The 17,626-nt window shown below is 40.2% G+C and overlaps 1 protein-coding gene across 1 annotated transcript in view; it reads left to right on the forward strand.

Annotated features, from left to right (window-relative positions):
• Positions 1–17,626, forward strand: part of BRD7 (bromodomain containing 7) — a 259,012-nt gene that overhangs the window by 69,028 nt on the left and 172,358 nt on the right. The window contains exons 3-4 of the mRNA XM_078668474.1: positions 3,491–3,608; positions 9,865–9,919. Coding sequence (XP_078524600.1) covers positions 3,491–3,608; positions 9,865–9,919 — 173 coding nt within the window. The remainder of the gene's footprint in view (positions 1–3,490; positions 3,609–9,864; positions 9,920–17,626) is intronic.

Genomic DNA, 17,626 nt, shown 5'->3' on the forward strand with positions numbered 1-17,626 from the left:
TTCTACAGTCAAAGTATTACAATAAAATTGTTTTAGATTGTAACCCAGGTGGGAGGTTTGCTAATAAATTGTGTATAAACTTTTAATCATTCCAGCACTAGCGTTGTTTACTTCATATGTTGTGTGTAGATAATAAGTTGTAGCCCCGTATCATTGTCTTTTGTGGCCAGTAGATATTCTGGTTAAATATTAGAATAGTTCTATACCCCCTTTCAGCACTCTAAACAGCAATCCTAGCCTGCGACTATTTTTACAGGGTTTGCTTTTTTTGTATGTTTGTGTAATTTGAACAGCAGTGGCTTCTGGCGAAGCCGACACACAGACCCGTGCGGCACCCTTGGGTTAAAACACAGCTGTGAGGCACGCGATGATTCACTCTAGATATCTGCAAATAGAGGAAATGGCCGTGATGTACTGATTTGACAGGATGTGTTTGCTAATTACGCGCTTGATCCTAGCATTGTGGGCGTGTGAGCTGTAGTCTTGGCAAGGAGGCCAGGACTCCGTTCATAATGACAAAATTTTTCCTGTAAAGGATGACTACGACCACAAACGCATCTTCCCGTCTGCCGAAAGTGAAGTATTACGTAAGCACGCGCCACTCACTCAGCTGCACATGCCAACATTTCAACCACTAATGTGCGTGAGTCCTACAAAATACCTTTGTTATTTTTCGAAGTGCTCACATCAAGCTACTCTGTTTTAGAAAAAATGTGTGTCTTGGCTGGGATTATTTTTGAAGGTGTTTTTTTGCAAAAGCAACTTTGTTTGAATGCAGTCATACGCTGATTGACAGGGCTGGGGGCAGTCATTGAGAAACCCTGTTTCTCTATTCTTTCTACCAAAAAAATCAATATAAAGTTTTATGTATAATCTACAAGGCTTACTGTGGAAATGCCAACGGTATCTTAATAAGCATTGGCACAGCCAATAGGTCTCGCCTTCGGGACCTTATAAGTGTTTAGTTATCCACCACAATATCCTTTGTGCAACAACATGAACTGTTGCGTGGCTAAACACTTATAAGGTCCTATAGGCGAGATCTATTGGCTATGCCGATGCTTGTTACATATCGTTTTCCGCTTCTCTTATTATGCTATAGCAAAGAAAGCCCCAGTCGAGACCGGCCGCCACCTGGAATGTCAAATTGGGAAAACTGGAAAAGTCACATCCGCCTGCAAAAACAAGGGTCTCCTCATGCAGTGCGCATCCTCAGTAATATTTTGATCCTCCGTCAAGACCACTCCTTCAGATGGCCGTGTCTCCGATGGGGTCCCACGTATCAGGCACCAACTGTGGGAATATACCTTTTTAGGAGTACACTGGTGCAGGGTCACCTTCTCATCCATAGGTTCCAAAGACTAACAAAAAGAGATCAGCACTGGAGTTGAAATAAAATAACAAGTTTATTAATCACTCGTGAGTGGGACCACGTCCACACAACACTCTCAAGTACTGCAGAAGGTTGTACACTGAATTCACAAACCGTCGTCCCTTTTATACCATTTTGTTGCAATGTAAGCATGTGAACAGAAATGGAAAGAACAAGTTTAGAAATAACTATCAGCAAACAAGTGCGGATGAATGACTACGTGGTAAGCAAAGTGGAAGGGGGAGTAGGAATGCTTATGGCAGCAGTAAATGGTCAACAGTTAACATCTGAAACCAGGTGCACTGGCAGCTACAAACCCCGAGGACGTACATTGCTTAGCCATGTCAGGAGGTCAACTAAAATAGATTCCACAAGCAGAGTGAAAAGGCAAACAGCAGAGTACGAAAGAATTACGAAGGAAACTAAATGGACACCACAGCCAAAATGGCTGTAGCTTATGCTAAGTAAAATATTACATGTTTCCACATCTTATGTGTTAAGGGAAAGAAATAAGCATCTTCACTTAACATTTTTCATCAACTTTATTATTTCAAAATTTCTTTCTCCCATAAAGGTTTTAATTCACATAAAATAATATTTCATGTATTCATGTTTTCTGCATGTCTAATGCTACTTTCTTTACTGCACGTGTTTTGCTTTGTCGCACTTTTCACGTAAAATGATTTAAAGTCATCTTCACGCCATTAATCATTTGTTTAATTAATAACACAAATATGAGAAGATTTGATCAAGCAGGATTTTAATTGCAAAAATCATGCTTCATCATGTCTGAAGAAATGTGTAAAAAGATTGATGGTTTAGATCAGTGATGGCCCAAACCCACTGACTAGGTCCATTCCTAAGAACGTCTACTATTGGTCTGATTTTTTTTTCGGATCTGAAGAAGAGTGGTTGGATGAATGATGGTGACTCGGGTTCAGCAGAACAACTGCATCTACTCCATCAAAATCACGGTTTAACAATTTAGTCAGCGAGCTCCCAGGTACACTTTTCAGTGGTTGGAAATGGGTGGGTGGAAAGCTGATGGGCAGCATTGAACATGTTTATTGTGTAGGAAGCTGGCTCCGTATATATTCTATTCCGGGATGTGTGCCATGTCGACTCTTCACCTTGTTCTGCACCAAAACATGCAGCCTGCAATGGCAGTGTTTGTGTGTCAGGGTACAGGGCCCATAAGGGTGGCACAATATGTGCTGCAGCCCTTAGAGGCCCTCCTTGATCACAAGGCCCTTGGTACCAATGGTACCTTTTACATGTGACTTGCATGTGGCCAGAGAGTTGGCAATTGGGTGTGCAACAGTACAGTTTTAGGGGAAGAACTTAGGCCCTGGGTACCTGGTTGGCAGGAACCCAGGGAGCACTTAGTCAAAAGAGCATCAACATCAGGCAAAACTTGGGGGCAGCCATGCAAAAAGGGGCACTTTCCTACAATTGTGTGCAATGTGTTGTTGTAGCTGTTGGGTGATGAATTTCTCTACAATTCAGTTTATGAAGAGCCAGATCAACGGAAGGTGAATAGAACCTAAGTATGTGTTTTAAAGGGATGGTTTTATCAAACTTGTTATGACAAATGCATTGTGTTTGTTGTCTTCAGAGAAGACTTAATACCATGAAATTGGAATAATCCCTAAACTCCAGGAATTCCAGTTAATTCTTTAGGTCTCGTGCCCTGATACTTTAATGACTGTGTCCATCTGCTCTACTTAGTCTAGCAAGTTACTTGTGGGAATTGTACATATAACCTGTAAAGCATATGGACCTTTGCTGTTCCTATGACCTTCTTTTTGTGTCATATAGATCACATTGGAACTTGATTAGAGCTAGTTCAGTCCTCCTACACTACTTGTGAATGTGCCAATACACATTTGAAGAGCCGTGACTCAATTGTAGCTAGCTGTTGGAAAATCATGGTTTTATCTCCTTTGTGTCCTTTTCATGCTGTGTATGTTGGTGTATGCTGCCCATACCTGGTTGATCAAGCAGACCTCACCTCCGTGTTGGATTATGGGAGGTCTTCTTGTTTGTGCTAAGATATTGTTATTGAGTAGCGACCTCTAAGCATTCTTTGCTTTTGATTTCATCTTTATTTTTCTCCAGCCAAAGAGTGAGAAAAAGAAGGATCGAGGCCGCATTGATGGCGATGGTGATGCAGATTTCATGCTTCATAGTCAGATGAATTTGGAGTCTCCTCATCTAAAACTAGTAAAACCAGAAGGTAGGATGAAATTTGAACATAATGTTGCTTTGTCATGTTGTCTGTTCTTCGTTATAAACTGTTACCCTGTTGCAAACAAATGTATTTCATGGCTGCTTCAAATGCTATTTTTAAAATGTGCTGTTAGGTTGAACCTTCAAAGATGGTATTGTACTTTAGGGATGGTTCTCAAACAGGCAGTGTGTCAGTCATGAAAAATAGACACCTTTCTTTGACATTGAAAGTTATGTACAATTTCAGGGATTGCCTTTTACCTATCTAGAAAGTCCTTTCTTCTGTGGGCTCCTTTACTCACCCCACCCCTAATGATGCTACAGCTTCAGACCGTCCCCAAAATTGTTTCCTCTCATCTGTTCTCCAATACTAATAGGATCTGTATCAGTTGTATTGACCTCTTCCCTGCCTGAAATGCATACAGTCCTTCAAGACCCTTTAATATTGTGGCTTGCTGGAACTACTTGATGTTTTAAATAATGAATGGTTCAATGTGCATCTTATTTGGTAGGCAGCAAAATATCCCAGTACATTAACATTTCCTTAAAAAATGGCTACATAGAAGAAGTCTTCGAATAGATAAGGGTCATAGAATTAATGTGATTCTAATTCTAAATGCTGAACGTTTGACAGGGTAATATGAACTGTTGTGTGTGTTCTCCAGGGCTTCCTGTGTCCGTGCTAGAGGCCAAAGAGATGTCCTCCAATACACCAAGGCCTGTGACCTGGAATGTAGGGTTTGTGCTAGTGCAGGGTAGATGAAGGAGTAATTGGCTTCTGCGGAGAAACATATAAAACAATGTGGGTAAGTGACCAAGTCCCGGGCAGCACAAAGAAAAGATGCTTATAAAATATGGCAGCCAAATTTAGGCTAAAAATGACAATCCAAGGGGAATTCAAGCGAAGAACCAATGTTTCTGGGGTCCCAGCAATCGCCCCTCCAAGATAACTGAGACTGGAAGTGCTGGGATGAGTCTCCCTCAACATTGTAAGAATGTGAATTAACACATTGAATACACTTTCTGTATTCTTTGTGTTAATCGTTACTCATGAAAATAGCATTTGTTTGCCTTAAGAAAAACTCATTATATCTATATAGTTTGTTCCCTGATATGAATTGTTTTTGTTACTACATTTTAGAGTCTATTTTTGCTTGGTTTATTATTTATTGCAAGAATTCCATTTCTTGTTTTGTCCTATGTTCAAACAAACAAGAAGGACCTGGCTAATCCCATTCTGCAGAATTTTGGCTGCCAATCTTTTAAATGAGTTTCAGAATTATGTATATAATAAAAGTGACAGCACTAAAACATTGTGAAGTGACCAAGGGCACCACAGGATAAGAAAAGTGTGTATTTATTACCGTTCACCTCCACAGCTTCCAGGGAATAACATAAACAGCCCTGGGAGCTTCAAGCAGAAACATTCCATCACCATGGAGTTGATGGAACATTCAATATGTAATTTTAAAGTGATAGAACATTACTACAATATCTTCCTTACTCCAAAAACACAATAAAGTGAAAAACAAAAGAAAAAGAGAAGAGAAAACAAGATGTATTAACATCAATGAAAATTGAGGCAAAAATAAAAGAAACATAGATTTGCAAAATATGTACATGAGCAGATAACTATCTATCATGATACAAATCCATGAGTTGGGAAGTAGATATTACAAATTGCTAATCCATTGTGCTGTGCACACGTGGGTTCGAATCCCATCCTCGTCGCCAATTGAAGTGACCACGGACACCACAGGATAAGGAAAGTGTGTATTTATTACCGTTCACCTCCACAGCTTCCAGGGAATAACATAAACAGCCCTGGGAGCTTCAAGCAGAAACATTCCATCACCATGGAGTTGATGGAACATTCAATATGTAATGTTAAAGTGACAGAACATTACTACACCTTGTCTTAAGTCTGTCCAGGAATTTGCTCCATGCGTGGACAACACGTTGTAGAGCAATAAAAAACATCAAACAAGCACAGCCAGTTTAATTCCAGGTGATTACACGGGAAAGAGCTGCGAAATATAGCAGGTTCACATTACTCCACTTTTATTAATATTTGGATACCTTGATGTTTTTTTAATTAATTATGTGTAAAAGCTCACAAAACGATTTTAGTAAGAAATGGCCTAACAAATCATGTGCTATTTTATGGGTAGTTTGATATTTTATGTACTTGTGACGCCAACATTAACTTTGTTATTGTGTATTTTCAATTTATTATGACTTGTTCATAGTTGTTCCAAAGTATGAGCACTAGGCACTTTATTAAACAATAGCGTAATTACACCAGTAAATAGAACACCATAATAAGGCGATAGTATTTAAAAAGAGAAATAGCTAGTGGGGTATGTTTTCATGATTAACGGACAAGGGAATGTGCCAAACAAAATGTATTTAATAGTATACCTCTCTAGGAGCACTGGATGTGGAACTTGCCCCTCTCTCTCCTTTTCCCCCCTACTGGTCTGAAAAGTATTAACTAACTGAACTGTAAACCATGTGCTTTTATGATTTTATAATGATATCGAATAGTTATTTGTCATTTATCATATTTAGAGCAAGAAATACATTGTCCCATCAAAACGTATCATCCTTGTTGAACGGATTTAAGCTTTTCCTGCTCTTACTGACACGAATAAGGACTTTCTAGTAGGGATCATTTAGTTAATTGTAGTTTTCTGATGTTCAGTACCTATAAGTATTTTGTAGTCTCAGTGAGTAAAACCAAATATGGGCCAACCTGTGTGATTTGCCTGGGGTAGGCTGTGGGCTGATACACAAAATACGTGCTTTGAGTGCCTCATGTTGATGTAACCGTGCACACATATTCTTACTCCCGCTTATAATAAAGATAAACCCTGCCCCTCTTTAGGTCTTGCTTGACAGTGCAACTGTCTGCCAGAGTTTTTGTCACTACTCTTCAGCTATTAGAAGATAGACTTCAGATTGTGAAACCTCTCTCATGCAATGGCTGTTTGGTGTATCATTATGCCTCATAGGGATTTACTCCATTGCAATACCTGAAGTGCATTGTTTTCAGTATCAGACACAAACTATTTGGTGAATACAGGATGTCTTGAAAAGAAGACCTCCCTCTCTGAAAGCAATATGTTCTGCATTATAAGCATATAGTTATGTGAAATATGATCTAAAATATCGGTGTTTAAATGTTATGTTATGTTAATTTCGATTTATATAGCGCCAAATCACCGACAGGTCTCTTAGCGCTTGCTTTGGGAACCCGTCCTGGCTTTCCCTGCGAGATTACCCTTACTGGGCATCCCCAAGGTGAAGACCAGGCATCCCGCCGCGGGGGGGGGGCCGTAGTGGAGATTAAGCAAGCTATTGCCCAGAGCTGCAGAGTGTGAACCCATGATTCGAGTAGGCACCGAGGCGAGAATTATCGAGTCCGTGGACATTTTGGGCTCAAGACCCTGCCGCGTCGGGAATTGAACCCTGGTCCCGGGCTGACCTCTGCATCAGGGTCTGCCTCCTCTAACCAGTGAGCCACACTTCTCCAATGTTTGCTATATCATGAGCTATTTTGAAATAAAATCACGTTTTGGGTGGGAAGGAAAGGCTCCATAAAACTTCTTTGACAATAAAACCTGGTTATCCAGCATTTACACACGTTCCTTGATAAGCTATGTCCTTATAACTTTCATTGGACTCTTCTTCATTCTCTAGGTTGGGTCGTCTGATTTATTTTCATTGTGAGTGTGCCTCTCACAAAGATGGCCCCATGGAAACAATCTTTCTGAGGAACTCCTCAAAATCAAACCATAAAACTAGTTTTTACGCATGTGCTTGGGATTTAGGCGTGTATATCGGACATGCTTCTGCTAACTTATTTGTATCTAATATTACAAAAGCTCACCTTTATAAAAATCACAGCTATTAGTTCTGTGAGTCTTTGTTTCCTTCCCTAACTATAATCAATCCGCCCTATAACCACATCCACATGTCATTGAATGCTTCTTCGCTAGTCACTGAGAGTGTGCAAACATCAGAACACACACACGTTATTTATCTCTTCATCTACAGTGTACTGGTGATTACAGTAAATGCATGTAAATGCACGTGCGATCTAGTTCCAAGAATTTGGTGTCCATCTGATTCCCCAAGTATTTGTGCTGTTTACTCATCAGAAACATAGGGAAGCCCTCATTAAATTGCTTATCTTCGATACAGCTTTTTCCCCCAGAGAAAAAAGCTTCAAAATAAGATTTTTTTTACAAATAGATATTACTTTATAGTATGGCAGTTGAACATGAGTCATTCTGCTTTTCTAACACTATTATTTTTATCGATGAGGAATATTTGTGCTTTACTGCCTCTTGGGGGAAAAACTTATGATGTTCCCATTTAAATAAAGACAATGGATCTAATTACAACTACAGTGGTCTGTCAAACCACCGTAGTCATGGTGACAGTCCTTGGATCGCCTAATTGGCGGTCTACCCACTGTATCAAGAGTTCGGCGGTTGGACCGCTGCAACCGCCCGGGATCCTTGCTCCCACGGCAGTGGTGCAGCTGTCTGAGGCAGCAATTTCACCCGGTGGTGCCGCTGCGGCACCACTAAGGACATTGCAAGTTGCCTCACCATGACCCTTTCCACAGTGGTGAGTCTGTCATGGAAAGGATGGCGGTGAGGCAACTCACCTCTGTGTTCCTGCATGGGAAGAAATGCTCAACATGGTGCATTTCGTCCCATGCTAGAACGTGCTTCGGCGGTCCCACGGCGCTGCCTTCTATGGTTCTCCTTTAAGCCTTAGAAAGGGAGCGCCTTAGCTGACACCAGCCGCTAGTATTAAACTCGTAATCCGACAGGCGGTTCGACTACAGGTTTGGCGGTCCTTCCGCGGAACGCTGGCGTGGTGCTCCACGGGATGGCCACCACACTCGTAATCTGGCTCAGTGTTCTAGATAAAAAATCTATTCTTAGACATTTCTTCCCACCTTTCCGCTAAACCTCTTACTGACAACTCTAACATATACAAATTAGTATAATTCCAACTCTGTCTCCACATTTGCATGCCCATATGTATATACAGATAAAATATTGTGTCCTTTCAGATTTTTAATTGCACTGCTTAATTAATGTGATGTTTGCCATCTATCCAGAGCACACAAATACATGCCCTAAACATCTGTGTTGGCGTCCACGTTAGGTCTCTAATTTTTTAGTAATATTTTAATGTGTATGGTTGAGCACAGATCCCGATTCTTGGAGTGTCATGCAGCGCAATCACTTTTCAGGTCACTCCTAAAGACCTCTTTGGCTGCCTTTAAAAAAAAACATATTGTATACAATATCAATACTTACAGCGGACTGTGGGCCAGGCCCTTGCTTATCATTGATTGGCATTGTCAATGTAATTTGCTTGTTTCTTATTAAGGAGATTTTTCTTCCTCTTTCTGTGTTTGTCACATATGCCTTTTTACCATCCTTTCAATTGAATTACTCATATCTTGCCACTAATTACATTCAGATGTCTACTTTTTTTTCTTTTGCTTTGAGCCCTCTGTGTGAGTACATGTGTTTTGGTTACTCTACTCGCCCCCGTATGCTGCTTCCACCTCACAACTCCACCCAAACTTGTCTGTTGCTCCCCAACCAGTCCTGCTAAACTTTTTTTTTTTTGGTCCCTCCCACCTTCCCTCCCAATCTCGTACTTTCTCCATATTAATCGTTCCTCTATACTGTTCTGTTTTTGGCAGCAATCCAACAGACACTTCTGTTTGATTTTTTTGTTTTTCTAGGGACTCATCAGCTACAGTTCTCTGCCAGACCTGCTAAAGTATGTGCTTGCACACACTTTTTATACATTTTTAATTTACTGCTCGAAGATTTGCCTCTGCCGTCTTGAAACCGTAAATTAAAAGGAAAAAAAATACCTCCGTAGTGTCTTGGCGCATAAATGCGCATGTATAACATCTAAAAGTTGTAATATCTGAAGTAGTCTGTGTATTGTGAATATTTGTTACACAGTCTCAGATATTTTGCATGTTCACAATTCTGTATTCTTTACGTTCTCTATAATGTTACTGGGAGAAGGAACGAAAAAAGGTCCCTTTTGAGTGATGCACACATGATGCAGTCTGCTCTAAAAGCTTCCTTACAAAGACTACCAAATAACTAGCTCCCTTTGGAAGATGTGTAAAGTTCTACAAAAAGCCACGTGTTGATCCAACTGGTGAATTGGTTCTAAAATGTTTCTTTTGTTCTGCTTTGTTGTCTTTGAAGAGGAACAAACCCCACTCCAGGAGGCCTTGAATCAGCTGATGAGACAACTGCAGAGGTGAGTGCCTCCTTCACTATTTCTTTAAGATGAGCCTTACTTAATTTGCATTGATCCAGGATGCTGACTGCAATTCTAAACCTGAAATTGAATGATAGTCTCAATGTTTGGCTCTCAGCCTTCTGAATTTCTGTTTACAATCTGCATGTGCATTCGTAGTTTAACCTTCTTAATTTTGATGAAGTTATCTTACATTCCACAGAAAATATTTATCCTATACTATGAACGACCAAGGGTGCTTTGGTAGGTATAACAAATTCATGCTGTGGCATCTCTTTTAGAGAGTAAGGGGTTTGGGAAGCCATCACTGATTGGGTAACCAGACGCCTCAGTTAGGTACATCTGCAGTGATCTATAGATCATGAATTAGAATTTCGGTGTCACCAGCCTTGCACCATTCTGAAGTTGGTCATCTGAGTACCCTCAGAGAAGTAATAAAGGCCTTGAAAAATCATAAACCTTTTACTAGACCTGCAGGTCTTGTGACGTAAATAATCTACTTGACCTAATGATAATTCTCTTGATATCCTGGGCAAATATTTTAATTCACTGAGCCACCATTTTCTTCTTTATCACATATGAGAGCACCTTCAAATACGCGAGTACATGTCTGCTGTACAAAAACCACGTTTGTTTGTTTTAATAGACTAAGGGCCAGGTATATCAACATTGAATTTTGCAAGTCAATAAAAGCGAATTTTACAGAGTCACTATTATGGAATCGCAAAATGTAATGTGTGTGGGTTTCGTAAAAAAAAATTGCAATTCCTAATTAAACCTTAATAGCGAATCGCAAATTGTGCTTTGCTATTAATGAATGGGAAGACATTCGTAATTTGCAATTACCAAATTGGTAATCGCAAATTTGAGAATGCAATTGCAAGGGTGATAGGGGACCAAAAGGCCACCCCGATGCATCCCCAAAAAAGGTAAGTGTGCACATGTGGCGCACATAAATGCCCTAAGGCATTGTGTGTGCGCCACATGGCACTTAGAAAAATGCAAAAATGTGAAATTTTCCAGGAGTTCGCAAATTACCACCTACTTGAAGTTGGTGGTAATTTGCGATTCCTTAAAGCAAGGTCGCAATTTTTAACTGCTTCCTGAATTGCAAATAGTGATTCCCTAAATGCATTAGAAAAATAGGTAATCGCAAAAATTGCGATTCCCTATTGTGCGAATCCCTTTTGGCATGATACATCCTAAAAGGCTTTTTATCATTCGCAAACTGGCCGATTCTGTGAATCTGCCAATTTGCGACTGGTAAAAGGCTTGATACATCTGGCCCTAAACTTTTTCTCCATATATAGTGCAACTCTAGCCATATCTGGGATACACATGACAGCTGAAATGTCTCTTAGTTAATTAAGCGCATTGTCATCAGGACTGGGGCAGGAATGTTTCACAAATCATGTTTAAAAACATTTGATTTTAATAAATACATGCATGAAGTGGAAGCACACTTATTTGTAGCAGATTTTTCATTAAAATGGCCACACCATTTCCCACTGACGTGGTTAACTGATAAAACATAATAGTGTATAATGTGCGGGGATAGATTCTGCTAATATGTCATTTGAACATCACCAAGTAAAATGTTCAGATTTGTTTGCTCCTATTTAAATTGCATCACACTTCTGAATTACAAAAAAGTATTTCATAATTACTAAAATAGATTTTAAAATACTACTGTTAATTTACAAGCTGTTTACATGTTTTGTGTTAGAAACAAAAACTGACATCTTACAGCCTTTTGTTTCACAATGATTGTCATACAGCTCAGTTGACCAAAACCTCTAATTGTAATTCGAGAAAGAAAAGTAAACACCTTTTACAATTTACAGGATAAGTTGAGAAATACTTAGAAAAAAGACAAACTGGCATTTGACCTCCGTCTTTGAACAGACAGCAAATGTGTCAAGATAAAACAAGATTTAAAGGTGTCTTTATTGCTCATTCACTTTCCGAATGAACAGAACAGCTGTTCCTTTCAGCTTAAATGCATTCGTCAGAACATACGAGGATGTGCTAAAAATAGCACAACCTAATAAAATCTGACTCACCATAGTGAGTGGGTGAGTAGATTTTTCGAGGCCTGAATATTTACTCTTTCTATTCATAGGGCTTAGGAAAGGTCGATGTGAAGCATGAATCTGCACATAAAAAATTATAAAATGAGGGAGAGGGTAGAAAGATTTAGTTTTGATTGCAGTAGTTGTGACATGTTGTCCTAATAGATGGTTAGGACTCCTTATACTTGTTGTCATCCCTGCACGTCTACTATGCACCCAAAGTTGTTTGAAAAGCAAAAGGAACGCATCGTTTCTCTCCTATTGCATGACATTTCACTCTTTCTTTTAGATTGTGGCATATATGGTTTTCCCTCTTAATGTTTCAGGTATTGTGTTTGGATTTACAGAGAAGGATTTAAAGAAACATAATTTGTCCGGTGCTAAGTGCTGTAATTTCGGCATTGTTTGACTATCCTGCCCTTCAGTCTGGAGCCGATCTCTTTTTACACTCACGTTTGGTGTATCAGTGTTGTAGGTGTTTGTTCTAAAATTATATTTAGGGCCTTTAAAACCTTACTATGCTGTGGAGTCTTCAAATCCTGGGCAGATCATTGATCAATGATTGAAGCAAAAGCACTTGAAACCACAAAGGAAAACATTTAAGTGTGCAAAAAATACTTAAATTCAGTATCTTGAGACATGTAAGGTCATCGATGGTACAAAGATGAAAAATATCAACCTCTTTGTATTAACTTAAAGTGAAAGACTTTACACATTGCTTTTTAAAAAAAAGATCTGTGTATTTGTTTCAATCATAAACTTTATTAGATTTGACAGGCATTTCATAAAAGCACATAAAAAAACAAATTCAATAAAATGTCATGGAATAAAAGCACATAATTTAAGTAAAATACACAATTTTGTTAATAAGTTGCTAAGTGCAATGGAAACAATGAGAAATGCAGCAAGCTAATAGGTTAAGAAGCAAAATAGCAACTCAAAATAAATCTATTCCAGTGTATGTTTCTTGCCAATTCTGTCATAAATACAAGAGAATCACATACCCGCCCTGCAAGGAAGATAAAGTGGAATTTAAGACGAGAAAAAGAAATGCATTATAGCATGCACTACAATTTAATACACTCATTTATCCATATCTTTTTCATATTATGAGTGCTCCTCTTATAATATTTAAAACAGCAACACAGATATCAGAAGGGTAGAGCAAATGCAAATAAGTAATACCTTCTGTATGAGAACAAGGGCTGCACGGCCTCAGTATTGGAAGCAAAAACTTTGATCTAAAATGTTTATACAGTACACACATGCCAACCACCTTGATTAGGAAAAGCTACCAGAAAATGCACTGTGCTTAAAAGAAATCTCGTTGAATAAAATCTATATTGAGACTCCATAAGAAGGAATAAATAAGGTTGCATCTGATTGGCAGAAAAACTAACATTGCCCATGCTCAAAGCACGTCACTGATTCGATTGTTGGTTATAACATGTACTGACACTTGAATAATATAAGGACTTTATTAAGAATTTTGCTTGAGGAGGCATGTTAAAGGGATCATTAAAAAACTCTATTGTACACAATTCGCTAAATGCACGTTTCAGAAAACCAAGTCAGGGAATCCTCTCAGTATTGGCCATGGAAAGACAATCCATAATGGATCTTGTAAAATCTAGCTCTGGTGTATGCCAGATTTTCACCCATAACAACCAAGGGACAAGTCCAATATGATCTACAATGCACTCCAGGCCCAGTTCTGAGTGGCAAAAAGATGTTGAGGGACTCTTGGGGACCATCAAAAGATTTCTAATTAAATTAGTTTCCACTAATTGGAGCTTTCCACAATTGCTAGAGCTCCAAACTCCAGCCCCATGGGTAGCAATTGAGAGGCATTTAGCTTTGTAGAGTGTGGTCATTTCTTTAATAGGCTTATAGGCCAATTTTGCTGCAAAATGTAACGGCGCCTCTGTGGCTCCATTCATCTGCTGTTCCCCCAAGGTCAACAAGAGATCCCATGATAGCTGGGTGTTAAAAAGAATCGCTAGATAGGAAACATTTTGAACCTTCGCAGTCAGATTGCCTTGGACAGAAAAAGATTTTGACTTAGGGCCACACACCATGACGTAAGACTTTTTATGGTTCACTTTTAATTCCAAAGAAGACATGAAGTCTACAAACGCATCCAAGGATCTCTTGAGGCTTAGAGCAGTCCTCGCAAGAAGGACAGCATCATCGGTGTAGAGTAGAGTTGTGATGACATTTTGGCAAATTTTTTAGCAATATAGACCCTTTTGCAGTTAATGGGTCTCTAAGCCTTTTGTATAAAAAAGAAATAAAAAAGGGGCCAATATACTCCCCTGGCGGACCCACTCCGTTGAGGCAATTGAATCTGTTCTCTCACCAGCATATTTTAACTGTAGTATTACAATACAACCTCTGCGGCAGGACCACAAGGGGTTCCTCCACCCCTATATCTCCCATCATACCCCACAATCTGGCACGATTGACAGTATCAAACACACTAGATAAGTCTATGAAGGCCATATGTAAAAAGCACTTCATGGACCTAGTGTACTTACAATTAGTGACAGATTCAAGCACTGTTCGATCGTTCCCATTCCTTCCTAAAACCATATTGTGTTTTAGAAAGCGCATTATTTGCAGAAGCCCTCTGTTCTAGCTGGGCCAAAAGGAGCCTACCCAAGGCTTTTTCTGTTGCGTCTATTAAAGATATCGGCCTGTAACAGGCTAGGTCTTTCCTGTCTCCTTGCTTGAAGAGAAGGACCACTGTAGCATTTTTCCATGAAGCACGCAGAGGACCTATAACAGAAACCCTAAAGATATTTGTTAGAAGAGGAGCCCAAAGGTTGGGGCTATCCTTGAACAAGTCAAGGGGAACCCCCACCTGGGCCGTGTGCTTTGAGGCGAATGCCTTGAGTTATTGCTGCCTCCACCTCCTTAATGGAAATTGACTGACTAAACTTCAGAGCTTGTTCCATATCTTCAGTCATTACGGTATCCCTATGCTCAGAATTTGAAGCTCTGTTTGAAGAATTAAAGATATGTGAATAATGCGACACCTAGGCATCTCCTGGTATCACGGAATACATTTTTTGTGTAGAGTTTTCTGAGAAAAACAGACAGTTAATGACCTCCCAGAACTTTTTCATGCTCTTCAAGTCCCCGGCAGCCACCAGGCCTCTGTCTTAAGATCCATCTTCCTCTGGGCTATCGCCACCTTATATTTCTTTCTCTGTGGCCTGACTATCTCTTTATTGTGGGGGATAGTATGTAGGGCTCTTCTCGACTCTTTATGGGCCTTTGTTCAATCACTGTTAAACCAACGTTCGGGGATGGGCAGGCTTAGTAGAGCATCTGGCTGATAAGGCTGATGAGATAGCTGAACAAAGTGTCTCAAAATCTTGAACTAGGGCAGCGGACACGACTCCAAAAGTCAGGCACCTTTCCATAAGGACAATATTCTCGTTCCCGATTTTAAACTTTAAATACTGTGGATTTACCAGTTCCAATTTGAGCCTTAAACCTTTTTTCGGGTTATGCTGGATAGGAGGGTCAATTGACTTCAAGGTCCCTGACCGCAATTCTAGTTTAAAGGAGGCCACTAAAGGATTATGGGTGCTAACGCAATTTAGCAAGATTTTAAAATCCCGGGCAGGACTACAATAATTACTGGATAAAAACATAAATTCAATTGTGCTCTTGTGCCCTCCCACGAAAGACAGATAAAATGTGTTACAATCATGAACGCATTCATATAAAGGGATCAGGTCATAAGAAATTAAAACACCATTCAGGGTGTCCCCATACGCAGAGTTAGGAATGGGTCCTGGACTGCTCATCCTTGTTTTTGACTCCACAAACACTTTAATAGCTAAAATCATAGATTCTACAGTTAAAATCACCAGCCCACACAATACATAACTGCTGTCTAGAAAGAGTTACCTTGCTAATTCCCTCACTTAATTTATAAGTGACTTCTGTATTTTTTCGGTAAAAAAATATGATAGAAATGTACAATAAAAAAATCCACAATGTTAAGATCTGAGAGTAAAAGCAGTTGATACCAAGAACAACATACTAATTTTAGCTTAATCGCACCACATTTAACTGATGTGAGCACTGCCAAGCCACCCTTTGCCCTCACTGAATGAACTAGTGATAGCCGATGTACAATGAGTACAAAACCCACTTAAATGAAAATCTTTCACAGCCCAGGTCTCTTGTAAAAGAATTGGATCACAACCTGACACAAAAACCACCCAATCCTCATTTCCCAGATTCGTTGAGTAATTCCTGCGATATTCCAAGACAAGACTGCAAAGGAGTGATCAGGGTTCACAGTCTTCTGGGCAGGGGCAGTGACCACTTCATTAAAGATTTGATTCCTTCTGACTTTTCTTCTGGATTCCGAGGGGTATAACTTCCCAGTACAGTGGTCCCGGCTCAATCAATTTTTTTGAGGCCAGTAAGAGGGGCGGACCTATTGGTGACTGGCTTTTACTGTCTTAGCTAATGGCCAGAGTTAAGATGGTAAGCAAACTGTGATTGTACGGGCGGCTTCCAGAAATATCCTAGAGGCAGCACAGAAATGTTAGTGGGGATTAACAACCTCTTCTCATCTTGATGGGTGATGAAAGTTCACTACCAGCTAATCTTCCTGGATAGTCTTTGGCAAGGGGCCAATCCATCCAACCCTGCATACAGTCAGGATCAAGTTTCTCTCTGCTGGGGAAAAGTCCTTATGCACCCCTAGCCGATGTGTGACTTTATTTATTGTGGGCCTGGCCCCTCGACTCTGGATTGGTGGACTTTAGTGGTGGAACCAAATGTTGGAGTGCTGGGAACTGTCTCCTCATAGTCATTTGTCCTTGCCAATGTGTTCATGTCCCTTTTGTAGACTGCAACGAGACCTGATTTGTCTGGTTTCTTGAGACAGGGGTCTACCCTTCCCTCGTGCAACCTAGTTAGTCCTATCACCCTTGTCAATTCTCCTTCCTATCCGGGCATTAGGAGTTATCTTCTCCATTTGTGGCAAGGTGGCCGCCACACCGGACTCCTTAATAGCAAGCCCATGAGATGCACATCTGCAAACATGTCCGGGTAGACTCATGTTGGGTGCACTCTGCTCATTTGCGGGCACTCAGCCACTTATACGTTTAACCATTTGGGCTTCAATGGCAGACAGGATTTACTTGATTGGGGCAAGATGATCCTGCAAAACTTCAGGAAATATCTCAAAGATCGTATCAAGGTTCAAAGCCCCCCATGTCCCATTCTTCCCCTTGGTAGCTCTGCTTATGGCTATTGGGCTGGTTGGAGCACCTTACTGTTGGACCTTTTGCGTTTGGCAGCTAGTTCGGGGGAGGAAATGGCAATGTCTGTACTCTGGGATGCCAAGTAAACACAGGTATTTACGCAGGGATTAATTTCTACCGGTGTAACCTTATCTGCAACTCCTGCAGTACTATCAGAACTCTCCCTGTCGAAATCTGTTGTTGGACAGTCTATATCCATTGTAGGGAGAGCATCCCCCAGCGTGCTACTGCAGACCTGTATCCCTCCGCAGCTTTCCTGTGGCCCCCCCTTTAATTCTATCAGTCTCGATGGACGGTCTTCACTCAGTCATAGCAATCTCCGTAGGAACTACCCCCATGGC

The sequence above is a fragment of the Lissotriton helveticus genome, chromosome 12 (genome assembly GCF_964261635.1).
Source record: "Lissotriton helveticus chromosome 12, aLisHel1.1, whole genome shotgun sequence".
Taxonomy (NCBI): Eukaryota; Metazoa; Chordata; class Amphibia; order Caudata; family Salamandridae; genus Lissotriton; species Lissotriton helveticus.